Consider the following 12059-nt stretch of genomic DNA (forward strand, 5'->3'; position numbering starts at 1 on the left):
TGGTCTTGTTGTAGCGGGTGCTTTGGAGAGTCCACCACGCTGGCAGCCTTCCGTGTGGCTGGACAGAGCTCTTAACCCTGGGGGCTGTGAGCTGGAGGGAAGAAGTCTCACCCTCAGCTCTCAGACAACAACGTGGGGCTTGGAAGCCTCAAGAGGCTGCTGGGGAATAGCCTAGCTATAAATAGGCTGTCCCCATGTGGCTTTGGCCATTCGCAGGCTAACAGACAATTGAGGAGGTCGATCTGCTGAGCCCTCTGCATTCTCTGAAGATGCCAGCCACAGATGCTGGTGAAACATCAGGAATAAACTCTTCTACAACTTGGCCACATAGCCCAAAAACGCACAACTATGGATGCTGGCCATGAAAGTCTTTGACTTCACAGAAAACAGAAATGTTCAGCTAGACATTAATCGATTAACATCAGACTTAAAGGATCTTTATTGACTTATATATCCAGATAACTTTTTCACTAGTATGGCACTAGCCAGGACAACAGCCTGATTCCAGATGGCCAACAAGGGTGAGGGGTGGAGGGTAAAGGAGACAGCAAGAAATTCCTCCAACACTTCGTGCCCACAAATCTAGATGTGTGAAAGGTATTTGTGTTGTCTTCAAGGTAAGACAGGCTGTGTTCTGAAGAAATGACAGTGATTTTTCCTTTCTTCAGTGCATAAAGATATAGCTATCTTAGATAGTAAAAATAAATCCATAATAATTCATTAATGTAAGTATGGAAATAAAATGTTTAGATATTCAGAAATGTCTGAAAAACGTTTCTCAGATGTCAAAAAATGTTGACAAGGAGAATTCTGATCTGGCAGAACCTTCACAGTTTGGTATTTATTTTAGTCAAAATGGCGGGATACAGACGGGCAGGGGAAGACGTCTTGGAGGTGTATTCTGACCCGCAGTTTCCAAACCGCCGCCTTGGAGGACGCTGCAAAGAGAGAGGCAGCTTCCTCACGGGCGGCCAAAAACGGGGCTTTTTTTTTCCTTTGCCGGCTGGCGGATGCGCAGCTGCGCAGCTGCAGCACTAAGCAGCGGCGGCAGAAAGCCTATGTGCACATTTAAAGTGCCCAAGCCCCTTTAAAACTTTTCCCCCCGCTCTGCCCAAGAACAATGGTGGTCTCCTGCCAGCTGGTGATCAGCTGGTGTTGGCATCCTTGTCCTCTTGCACTTTGCCAGTGTCACCAGCATCATGGATGCCTCCTCACCTTTGGTCCCCGCGCTCCTGCTGAATCTGCAATGCACAGCCACAGCTGTCGCCGCTGCCACCGCTGTCCCCCTGCCATCCCCCATCACCTCCCTTGTACATATGTAAATATTTAAAGTTTTAGGGGTTTTTATTGTTAGGTGAAAATGGCACAGGAATGTGTGTAGGGGCTCACTTTAAAGTCCAAACTTTCCAAGCAGCGCATGCGTACATGTTGCTCTAGGGTTAGGGTTAGGGTTAGGGTTAGGGTTACGAGTCTTAAAATGCGCTGCAGCTGTGCTGCAGCTTCCACACCTGCATGGCAGCTGACACTGCAATTAAAGCCTGACTGCAAACTGCGCATGTTCCAGGACCCCGACTCATTATGCGACGCAGCTGACTCGGAGCTTTTAAATGGGCAACTTAAATTAGCGGCGTAGCAATTCTGGCGTACCGGTGCAGCAGCTTACAGACGGAGCTGCGCAGCTGCGCATCAAACGGAAAAGAAGCGGAGAAAAGCAGCACCTTTTTAATGCCGCCTCTTCCCGCTTGGGGCGTGCGGGGGGCGTGTTCATGACGGCATTCAGGTAAGGCCCGTCTGAAGGCTCTACCTTCATGACGTCATGAATACACCCCTTTTTGCCCGTCTGTATCCCGCCAATGTAAAATTCAGAAGTAATGGCAAACTATGGCTTATATGAAAATGGGAGTCAAGGAAGGAAGTTAGCTCAGAGTTCACAGCAAGATGGCCAAATCATCATGTTTTCAGTTACTTCTGAACTGACACTTTGCAGATGAAAATTACTGGAAGACAAACGTAGCAAAGTTCTTCCACTTATCTTGTCATCACACCCGACATAAATCTCTGTCATGGGAAACAACTTGAAACTCATAAGAAGTGTCATGTTGGAACAGACCAAAGTCTCTCTATACCAGCATTATGTTCTCATATTGTCAGCTAGAAACATCTGGGAAATCATGAGAAGGAATAAAAAGGGAAATTTTCTTAGTTCACAAATCACCCAGTGACTTAAAAGGATTTCATGTAATGTGTCTCCTTGGCTCTTCAATGTGTCATTTGTTGCCACAGTAGCAACAAATAACATTATCTACTGAGTAATACAACATAACAGGAATTAATTTATTATGAACATGTGAAGCTACCTTGTTTAGCCCTATCCCATCTTGTTCAATGTTTCACCTCTCAGAGACAGCAACTCTCTAGGGTCACAACCAACCTGTTTCCTGAAATCATTTTTACTGAGATCAGCAGAGAATTGAACCATGGGCATTCTACCTGCAAAGTAGGAGCTCTGTCGCAGCTAGGATGCTTCCCAGATTACCTTGTTGTGTGCCTTCAAATCATTTCCAACTTACTGCGACACTAAGGTGAACCTATCACTGAGTTTGCTTGGCAAGATTTGTTGAGAGAGGGTTTGCCTGTCTTTCTCTGAGGATGAAGGTTGTGACTTGCCCAAGGTCACTCAGTAAGTTTCCATGGATTAGTGTGCATTTGGATCCTGGTCTCCAGAGTTGTAGTCAAACACTCAAATCACTAATTTTTATTTTATTACTACAGTTTCACATACCTGGACCCCATCAGATGCAGGGATGTAACTTGCTCTTTTAAATGTATCTGTAACATTTCTGAGAATTTCCACTGAAACCAAGAGATCCCCTGCATAGAAGTTCTTCCTCTGAGTTAAATCCAGAAGGGTCTTTGTCACCTGGGACATTCCTTCACCAGCCAAAGTCCTCTGTCCTTTAGCAAGATGTTCTTTAATCTGTGAAAATTAAAACAGGAATGACTTTACCACATATTCTATAATGTCACAGCAAATGAACTGAATAGATATGGTCATGTTCTATAGAAAACAGAAATAATTTGTACTTTAGTTATACTGAAATGTTGAGTTTTACTCAAGATACTATAATATACATGGGGTGGGGGTGGGAGAATATGGAGGCTTCTAGACTTTTCTTACAGAAATATGCTATGCTTCATTCAGCTATTAAACTGGAGAATATGGTGACCTATTTTTTAAAAAACAAACAAAGCAAAACAGGTGCAGCCTTTATAGATTTACCCTTCATATACATTTTCTATTGAAACTTTAGACATGTTACACTGCTAAATTACATAAATAGAAACTTTATTATAGCAAACTATATTCCATTCAAGTCAGTGGCAAAACACTGATTTACAGTTGCTTCTGTGTTACTATGCATTCAAGATAAGAGCTTAAATGTGAAAAAGTATGACAACAGAATCCAGAATGCAAAGGTATCTTGTAGCACCTTTGAGACTAACTGAAATAAAGGAGCTGGTAACATAAACTTTGAAAGACTTAAGCCTATTTTGTCATATGCATAATAACATAATAATAATATAGTTTATTTGTATCCCACTTTTCCAAAACCTGACCAGTGAACAACAGCATATAAAAACATTCCAATAAAATCAGTTAAAAACAGTATTAAAAACAATACAACAACACTAACAGCAAAGGGCCAGAGAAAAGGGGGAAGTCAATATATACAATCCAGGGTCATCAATGGAAAGGGGTAAGGGAAAGAATGATTTTTCATGGTGGGAAGGCTTGGGAAAAGAAATATGTCTTCAAGTTCTTTTTAAAAAGACCTAAAGATGTGGTGGAGTGGAGCTCGTCTGGGAGACTATTCCAGAATTTTGGGGCCATGACAGAAAATGCCCTCTGTGAGTCCTCACATAGCGTGTCACTGGGACCTCCAACAATTTCATCCCTGTTGACCGGAATGTGCGGGGCGGATTATATGGGGAGAGGCGGTCCTCCAAGTACCCTGGGCCAAATCCATTTAAGGCTTTATAGGTCATTACCAACACCTTGTATTGAGTTTGGAAGCGAATAGGCAGCCAATGAAGATCTTTCAAGATGGGAGTTATATGGTCAGATCTGGAACGACGACAACAGCAACCAATCTCGCTGCCATATTCTGCACCAACTGTAGCTTCCGGGTTTGGTACAAGGGTTGCCCCATGTAGAGCGCATTACAGAAATCCAATCGAGAGGTTACCAGAGCATGTATTACAGTTTCAAGGTCCTCCCGGTCCAGGTAGGGACGCAGCTGGCGTATCAGCCGAAGCTGATAACAAGCGCTCCTGACAACCGGATCCACCTGAGATGATAACTGGAGCGAAGAGTCCAAGAGCACTCCCAAGCTGCGGACCGAGTCCTTCAAGGGGAGCGTGACCCCGTTCAGGACAGGATGGCAAATCTCACCACCCAGATCTGGGGAACCTATCACCAGTACTTCCGTTTTCCCTGGATTCACACTGAGTTTGTTTTCCCTCATCCAGCCCATTACTGACTCCAAGCAGGCATTTAGAGGAGAGATGCCATCCCTAGTCACTGCATCAGTCAGAGACACAGAGAAACGTATTTGGGTGTCATCAGCGTACTGATAACACCGCGCCCTGTGTCTCAGGATGATCTCTCCCAGCGGTTTCATGTAAATGTTAAATAGCATGGGGGACAAAATCGCTCCCTGAGGGACACCAGATGTAAGGGCCCTCTTATCGGAACGACAGTCCCCCAGCTGCACCATCTGGAATCTACCCGAGAGGTGGGAACGGAACCACTGGAGCGCAGTGCCCCCGATACCTAACTCCCTCAGGCGTTCCAGAAGGATACCATGATCAATGGTATCGAAAGCCGCTGAGAGGTCCAAAAGCACCAACAGGGACACACTTCCCCTGTCCATGCCCAGACGGAGATCATCGACTAGGTGAATACAATAGAATACAAGATTTTCAGGCTTATTCTGTTTTTTAGCAATTTACCCACTCCCATTACCCCAAAGATGTTCAACTTGTAGGTTAAAACATTATGGAACTTATTTTGGTACATCAAAGTGCACTATAATTTGTATAGATGATTTCACAAAATATAAATTCCTACTCAGATAACAGAATCATAGAGTTGGAAGGGACTTGTAAATCATTTCATACAGTGGATACTTAAACTCTCTTGTACAGCTAGTCCTCCTTATCCATGGGTTTCTTATCCATGGATTTGAGCATCCATGGCTTGAAAATACTTTAAATATATATAAATTCCAATAAGCAAACCTTTATTTTGCCATTTTATATAAGGATATCATTTTATTCTGCCATTGTATCTAATGGGATGTGATCATCCATAGATTTTGGTATCCATGGGGGTCCTGGAACCAAACCTCAACGGATACCAAGGACCCACTGTAATAAGTGAGAGAAACACTGCCATTTTTCTTAATCATTGTCAACCCCATGCTTGCCACCCTTTGGATTTTGTCTTGTTCTGTGAAGAAGGCAGAGACCCACCAGATTCTAGTGAGAACAGTACTGGCTACATGAAAAAGCCAACACATGTCCTCACATCACTGGTCAGGCCAAGATATTACCTTTGAAAGGTCCTTCCTCAGAACCAGAAACTGGGCAAGACCTCCTGGGAAACTGACTATGTCACATTGGCATAGGAAATTTCCAACTAAATCCTGTCCACAATATGAGGGAAGATATTAGATAGCAATAGAAAGAATATTTGAAAATATTCAAAAATGGTTGAAACATATATTTTTCAAGTGTTGAGAAACCATGATATGAAGTGGGAATTTATTCTACACAATATTCACATATGATTGATTTTCATAGAAAACAATATTTTCTGTGCAGAAAAAAACAGCCATGGACTCCTCCCCTTCCTGCTGCCATCATCTTCATTTGCCAGCCAGCCAGCAAATCCAGATTCAGAAGGGGCTGTTAGGTAGCAGTAGCATCTTTCCTAGATGCCTGGCATACCACTGCTCACTGTGCCCTTCCTCCCTTCCCTCCTGTTGGCCTGCCCTTCCTTTTGGGGAAGGGAATGGAGGCCAGGGCAGTGGGTAGGAATGGGGGGGTAAGGTGATTCACTGAGGCTTCTAGTGGGGATGAGGTGCTACTGCCACCCAGCAGTCCCTTCTTGGTCTAGCAGGGCTGCTGACTGGTTGGAAAATGGAGGCAATGGCGGTAGAGGAAGGGGAAGAGTAGACTACCACTTCACCCAACCTCACTAGCCCAGTCCCACCCTACCCCACCAACAGCCACATCTGATGGCTTGCCCTCCAGTCCTACCCATTGCCCTGGATCTGCTGTGGCTGTTGGTGGGGATGGGGCAGTGCCAGCCATTGACTCTTCCCCTTCCCCCTACTGCCATCACCTCCTTTTCCACCCAGGCATCAGCATCCCACAGACCAGGAAGGGACCAGGACCCCACACCCACCAGCGGTCACAGTGGGCAGAGGGCAGAGGCTGGCTGGGGAGATCTTGGGATGGACAATGACTGACTGCATCACTGAATGTTCACTCTCCTCTGAGATATCACCCCATGAGATTTCCACTCCCTCACACTACCCTAGTGATGCCCCTGTGGGTACCCTAAGTTCCCAAGAACCTGATTATTCTCTGTAAGACCCATTTCTACCTTACTTAAATGCTTCCTTCTTTCCTTCTTTTCTTTCTACTTCAAATACTGAAAGCAATGCATATATCAAGGGATCTTCATCTTAATCTGCACAATTCTTACCTTAATTGCAATTAACACTAGTAAGGCTAATCCACTACTACGGTGATCACTATTACTGTAACTGAAAAAAATATCCACAGAGAAATCAGTATTATTTAGAGCCCACATGGCATATCCCTCCTAATTTGGTGTCATCTACAAATTTGATAACCATGCCCCATTCCATCATCTAAGTCACTGATAAAGGTGTTGAATAGCAATGTCTCGTGCACATTCTATGAAGATGGACACTACTGCTCTCTCCATCGATGAGGGAGAGAGCTCGATTCTGCAGCTCCAAAATCTCATATGATCCCTGGACCTTCTACTTCTATGTGTCACCTGCCTTCAAATGGCTGCCTCTGGTGTATGGGAGGAGACCTCCTCCAGAAAGACATCCCCTGTGTATTCCTCACAAGGACAGTCTATCCTACCACTTAATCCCCCACCCAATTAAATTCCATGATAAAAATCTGTATTTTATTATTTTTCATTTTTAGAGCATGGGAGAGGCACTCATCCGGCTTATTAAAATATTATTTGTGAACCTTGAGCTGCTGGAAGAAAGCTACCATTAATGTAGTACTTCAATTGCCATCTTAGCAACATAATAGGTATGTAAATTAAAAAGGTTACTTTCAGTACATCATGGACACTGAGTTCGGATCCTCAGAGACCTATTTTGTCAAAATACTGTACACAATCTAAAGTTGAAAGCTAAAATGCAGTAAACAGATACTTCATTTGAAGTTACTATGGTTACTGAAAGCCCAAGCAGGTTGATACATTATGAAAAGGTTCTAAGAAATTATCACACAGATGAATTGTATAACCTTTCGTGCTTTGTTACTTTTGCAAATTGCTTTCCACAAAAGCTGAAGACCTTAGGGCAAAACTACATGTGTTTCTAAACGCATCAGTAGAAGTTGTGTGTCTCTTTTTATAATACTAATAGCTACTCGTGGGCGGGGATCAAGATCAGATTTGCACTGAATGAAGATTTTTTTAAAAATCCATTTGCCCTTTCTGCGCTCCAGATAAGAATCCCCCTCACAACACCTATCTCCTTTGGGAACTTATCCCCAGAGCCAAACAGATGCCAGGAGGGATTTTTATTATAACAGTGACATAGGAAGAATGATTTAATACTTTCCCCATAAATAGGTGTCCCAATCCTGGTCGGTTCCCATCGCAAGGGGAAATTGAAAAGTATTACAACTCTAGTGATGGGTTCAGCAATAAATATAGGTCACAATCCTGCATGGTCCAAAATAGTGTGCTAATTCTGCAGAACTACACTACAGCTAGTCATTCACCAATGCCCAGAGCCTTGCAGAGCACTAGTAATTTTATGCCTGATTGGGGGGGGGGGGGGAGATGGAATCAGAAAAGTCCCCATAGCTGCACACAAAACTATTACATCATCTGGAGATCTTAGCAGATGATGTAATCATTTTGCCTCTATCTGCAGTAACACAACTAGATGCTTCTCTGATCTCCCTCCTCCCCAAAATACTGTCCACCAGGCAAGAAATACCATGGAGAGGGATGCTCAGTGACTCTATAGTCAGCCTGGGGATGCTTTTCTCAGTATAACAGGAGAAAGGGAATACCTATCTCCACATTGACGAAAAAAAGAGACATAAGCAGGCATAAGGTTGAATTCTGCCTGCCTATGTTCCTAACAGGATGCCAGGCATAATTTGGTCTTTAAGTCATTGCCCTTCCAAAACAAAATGACAGAATGTCCTAGAAGCAGTATTTAATTTAGAAATGTTTGGTGTGGGTTTTTTTTTTTTTTTGAAGAAAATTAATTATTTTTCTTGACACTTCTAAAGAGATGCAAAGCATTTTGTTAAACATACTGGAGAGAGCTCAGCCACAATACAGAAGTGTAATATTTTATTTAATGGTCATGAGCATAATGGAAATGTCTTTCAGTACCTCTCCATGCCACTCAAAAACAAGCAGGTAGTTTCCCCACCTGCTAGCATAGCACGCAAATGTTCAATTTCTTTATCATCATGGTTGAGATCAAATAACAACAAATTATTCCTCCAACATTACTCCACCACCACCACACACACAAACAACAGAAATAATTTTGCACATTTGATCACTATTTACATTTTGGTAAGTACTTCTCTGTACCTAAATACATTTTTTATATGTATAAACCACATTTTCTGATTTTTTGCATGCCAAACACAATTTATTCACACATAAATCAATTTTGAACTAAAATACATGTCTTTTGTGTGCTGAAAATGCATTTTCTGAAATATATACCTTTTTGTTCTGTACTGAAATACAGTCAACCCTCTGTTTTCATGGGGGGATCCGACCCAGAATGACCACTACCCTGTGAAAATGGAGTTTCGCATATATTCAAGCCCCATTGAATATAGGTGTGGGGCTGTGGGGGGGTGTGTGCACGCGCCTCAGGCACCCACCCCATTACCTTCCCCTCCATTCATCCCTCACGCAGAAGCGAAGGTCGCAGATTTAAAACCCGCAAGAATGGAGGGAGGACTGTACACATGACTTTTTTTTGCATAGAAATCATCCATTTTTTTCTTCTGCAAAGAAATCACATTTACTTTTCAACAAAAACATTTTATTAGCAGAAACAAACATGGTGTTTCTATGCTAAAAGCCCAGATGCATTCTCCACAAACAACTACTTCCCAAAAGGGAAACAAATTCACTTTAGCCTCACAGTTGCCTTGGGTGTTTTTGACATAATTTCTTGAATTTCAGGAAATCATTTTCTCAATTGGGAGATGAATAAAACAAACAAATTTCCATGCTTTCTATCACTATTCCTGAGTAGGTTGTTATAGTGCATGTGGAAAAGCAGAGATACAGGGAAATCACCTCTATCCAGTTATCCTGACAGAAGGAAATCCCTCAGCATAGTAAAACTATATATTGTGATTTTTGGCTAGGTGTTTTGATTTACTCTACTGTTGCAAAATTTCCATCATGCATACCACATGACCTTCCTGAGACATCTTGCTGGCCGCCATTAGAGTCAGAAGTCTGGACCTGAACTAGATGCACCTTTGCTCTAAACCAACAAAGTTTATTATTATTTATTGTATTGTTTTACAACCCTTCCTCCAAGAAGCTGTAAATGTAGCTTTCTCATCTCCATATTTTACAATCACAAGATCACTATGAGGTATGGGAGGTGGAGAGAAAGTGAATATTCAAGGTGACAAGTGAGTTTCATTTGTTGTTATGTACCTTCAAGTCATTTTGCATTTATGGTGACCCTAAGGTGAACCTATCATGTGGCGAGATTTGTTCAGAGGAGATTTGTCATTGCCTTGTGTGATTTGCTCACAGTTTCATGGCTGAGCTGGGAATCGAATCATCATCAACAGAGTCCTAGTAACATTCAAACCACTATGCCACACTGGCTCTTGTGGATTTCATAGTGAAAACCAAACTCCAAGCTTGAGGTCTTATTCTCTCTTTGACTCTTTCCCACTTGGCTGGAGGGGAGCACCTCATTTAACTTCAGCTTACAAGGATTGCTCTGGCGGCTTAACATACCCAAATCTTATTAGAGCCTGGTCTTGATTAAGGGTTATTGCTGGGGGAAACTTTTTGGATGTACTTTTGCTGCTATTTATTATTCGTGTTTCTATTATTAGGCTCTAGAATGGATTAAGAGTGGGTTACTAAATCTACATTTATAGTTATTCATTAGATGTTTTGATTAGCCTGTTATTACTTGTGTGACTATTTAAATGTTGTGAACAATATTGACATTATCATCTGCTTTATTTCTGTACTGCCAGAAGCTGGGGGCACTCTCTTTTAAATAGGCATTTGACTGTTGCTGCTTAATTTATCACCTGCCAGGTGTCTGTGTCTGTGTCTGTGTCTGTGTGTGTGTGTGTGTGTGTGTGAGAGAGAGAGAGAGAGAGAGAGAGAGAGATGCCCCCTTTGCTCCTTCTCTTAGTTTGCTGTACATTTCTTTTATAACACATGGTTATATTTTTAAAGAAACATTTAAATAGAACTTTCTTTGACTGTGAGAGGTGAGGAAATACATTTCTTAAAATGACAAAACTGAGATGATGTTACTTTCTTGAATTTGTTTTGAGATAGCAGCAATTGCTACTTCCCAGACTTAATTCAGCATTCTAAGCAATACACCGCACTGACTCAAATTAAGAAAGTATTTGCGTTAATACCTCAATATAGACCACTGGCTTCCTTGTCTGTCAGCACACTTTCTGCCCTTTTAAGAAAGTAGCCCTCTACAGCTAGGAAGAGGAGGAGACGTCCAAGTGGATTCTCCAACTGACACTATAGCCGTCAGAAGGGCCACAGACACAGGTCTGTCTGCAGGTTTAAAGCTTGCTTAGCCACTCTAGAGCCATGTTGGAGTGGGTCTGATGGGTGGAGAGAGGTAAACAGGTGCAGCAAGATGTTTGGTGGAACTCAAGGTCTTTCAGTTGCTTGGGATTATGTGGGTCAGTATGCATGCCTCTAGGAAGGGGGATTGAGATGTGGAGTGTTCTTAAAAGTGAAACCTAAATCATAGCATCAGATCTGGCAATGAACATGCTACTGTGCCGAACTTCAACAAAACTTTCCTGGATTCATTATTATTATTATTCTTTATTTACATAGCGTTGTAGATTCATCCATGAAGTCTTTGAGTTTAGGGCATCACATTGGCTCTTGTACACAGGATGCGGCTGGATCCAGTTGGATTTTTCCCTCCCTTCCCAGTACAAGGGCTACTTTCTTTCTTTTTCTTTTTTAATTATTGTTAAAAAAAGAAAAAATATATACAATCATCAACAATCATTCAGTACTAATCACCATCTATAAAGAACTCCAACTATTATTTTAACCACATTACATTACTTCCTAAGGCTACTTATTTTTCCCATCATACAATATTATTTAATAATCACTCTTATCAAATTATAACTAAAACTCTAAGATTCAACAATTATTTCTTTAAATTTGTGTCTATCTCCAGCGATACCATTTCTGTTAATTACCTTGTTACCCCTTTATCATTTTTTATTTTTCAATACCAAATAACAAACCAAAAACTACCATGTGTATATTACCCTTTTTTCTGTTTGTATATACTTTTCCCATAAATCCCACTCCTTATGAAAGTCTTTTAATGATTTCTTCTTCAGCAGAGAGCCATCTCATATAAATCCATTACTTTCAATCTCCATTCTTCCACTTCGGGAATCTCATTATTCCAGTATTTAGCAAGCACCATTCTCGCTGCCACAATTGTGTGAGAGTAATTTTTCTTCCT

General features: G+C 41.8%; 1 protein-coding gene across 4 annotated transcripts in view; it reads right to left on the minus strand.

Moving 5' to 3' along the window:
• Positions 1-12059, minus strand: part of LOC149311395 (adhesion G protein-coupled receptor B3) — a 640955-nt gene that overhangs the window by 366136 nt on the left and 262760 nt on the right. For all 4 annotated transcript variants that reach the window (XM_089530992.1, XM_089530991.1, XM_089530988.1 and 1 more), the window contains one exon: positions 2783-2977. In XM_089530992.1, the coding sequence (XP_089387118.1) occupies positions 2783-2977 (195 nt within the window). The remainder of the gene's footprint in view (positions 1-2782; positions 2978-12059) is intronic.

The sequence above is a fragment of the Sceloporus occidentalis genome, unplaced genomic scaffold (assembly GCF_023333645.1).
Source record: "Sceloporus occidentalis isolate IW3139 unplaced genomic scaffold, rSceOcc1.0.p SCAF_6, whole genome shotgun sequence".
NCBI lineage: Eukaryota > Metazoa > Chordata > Lepidosauria > Squamata > Phrynosomatidae > Sceloporus > Sceloporus occidentalis.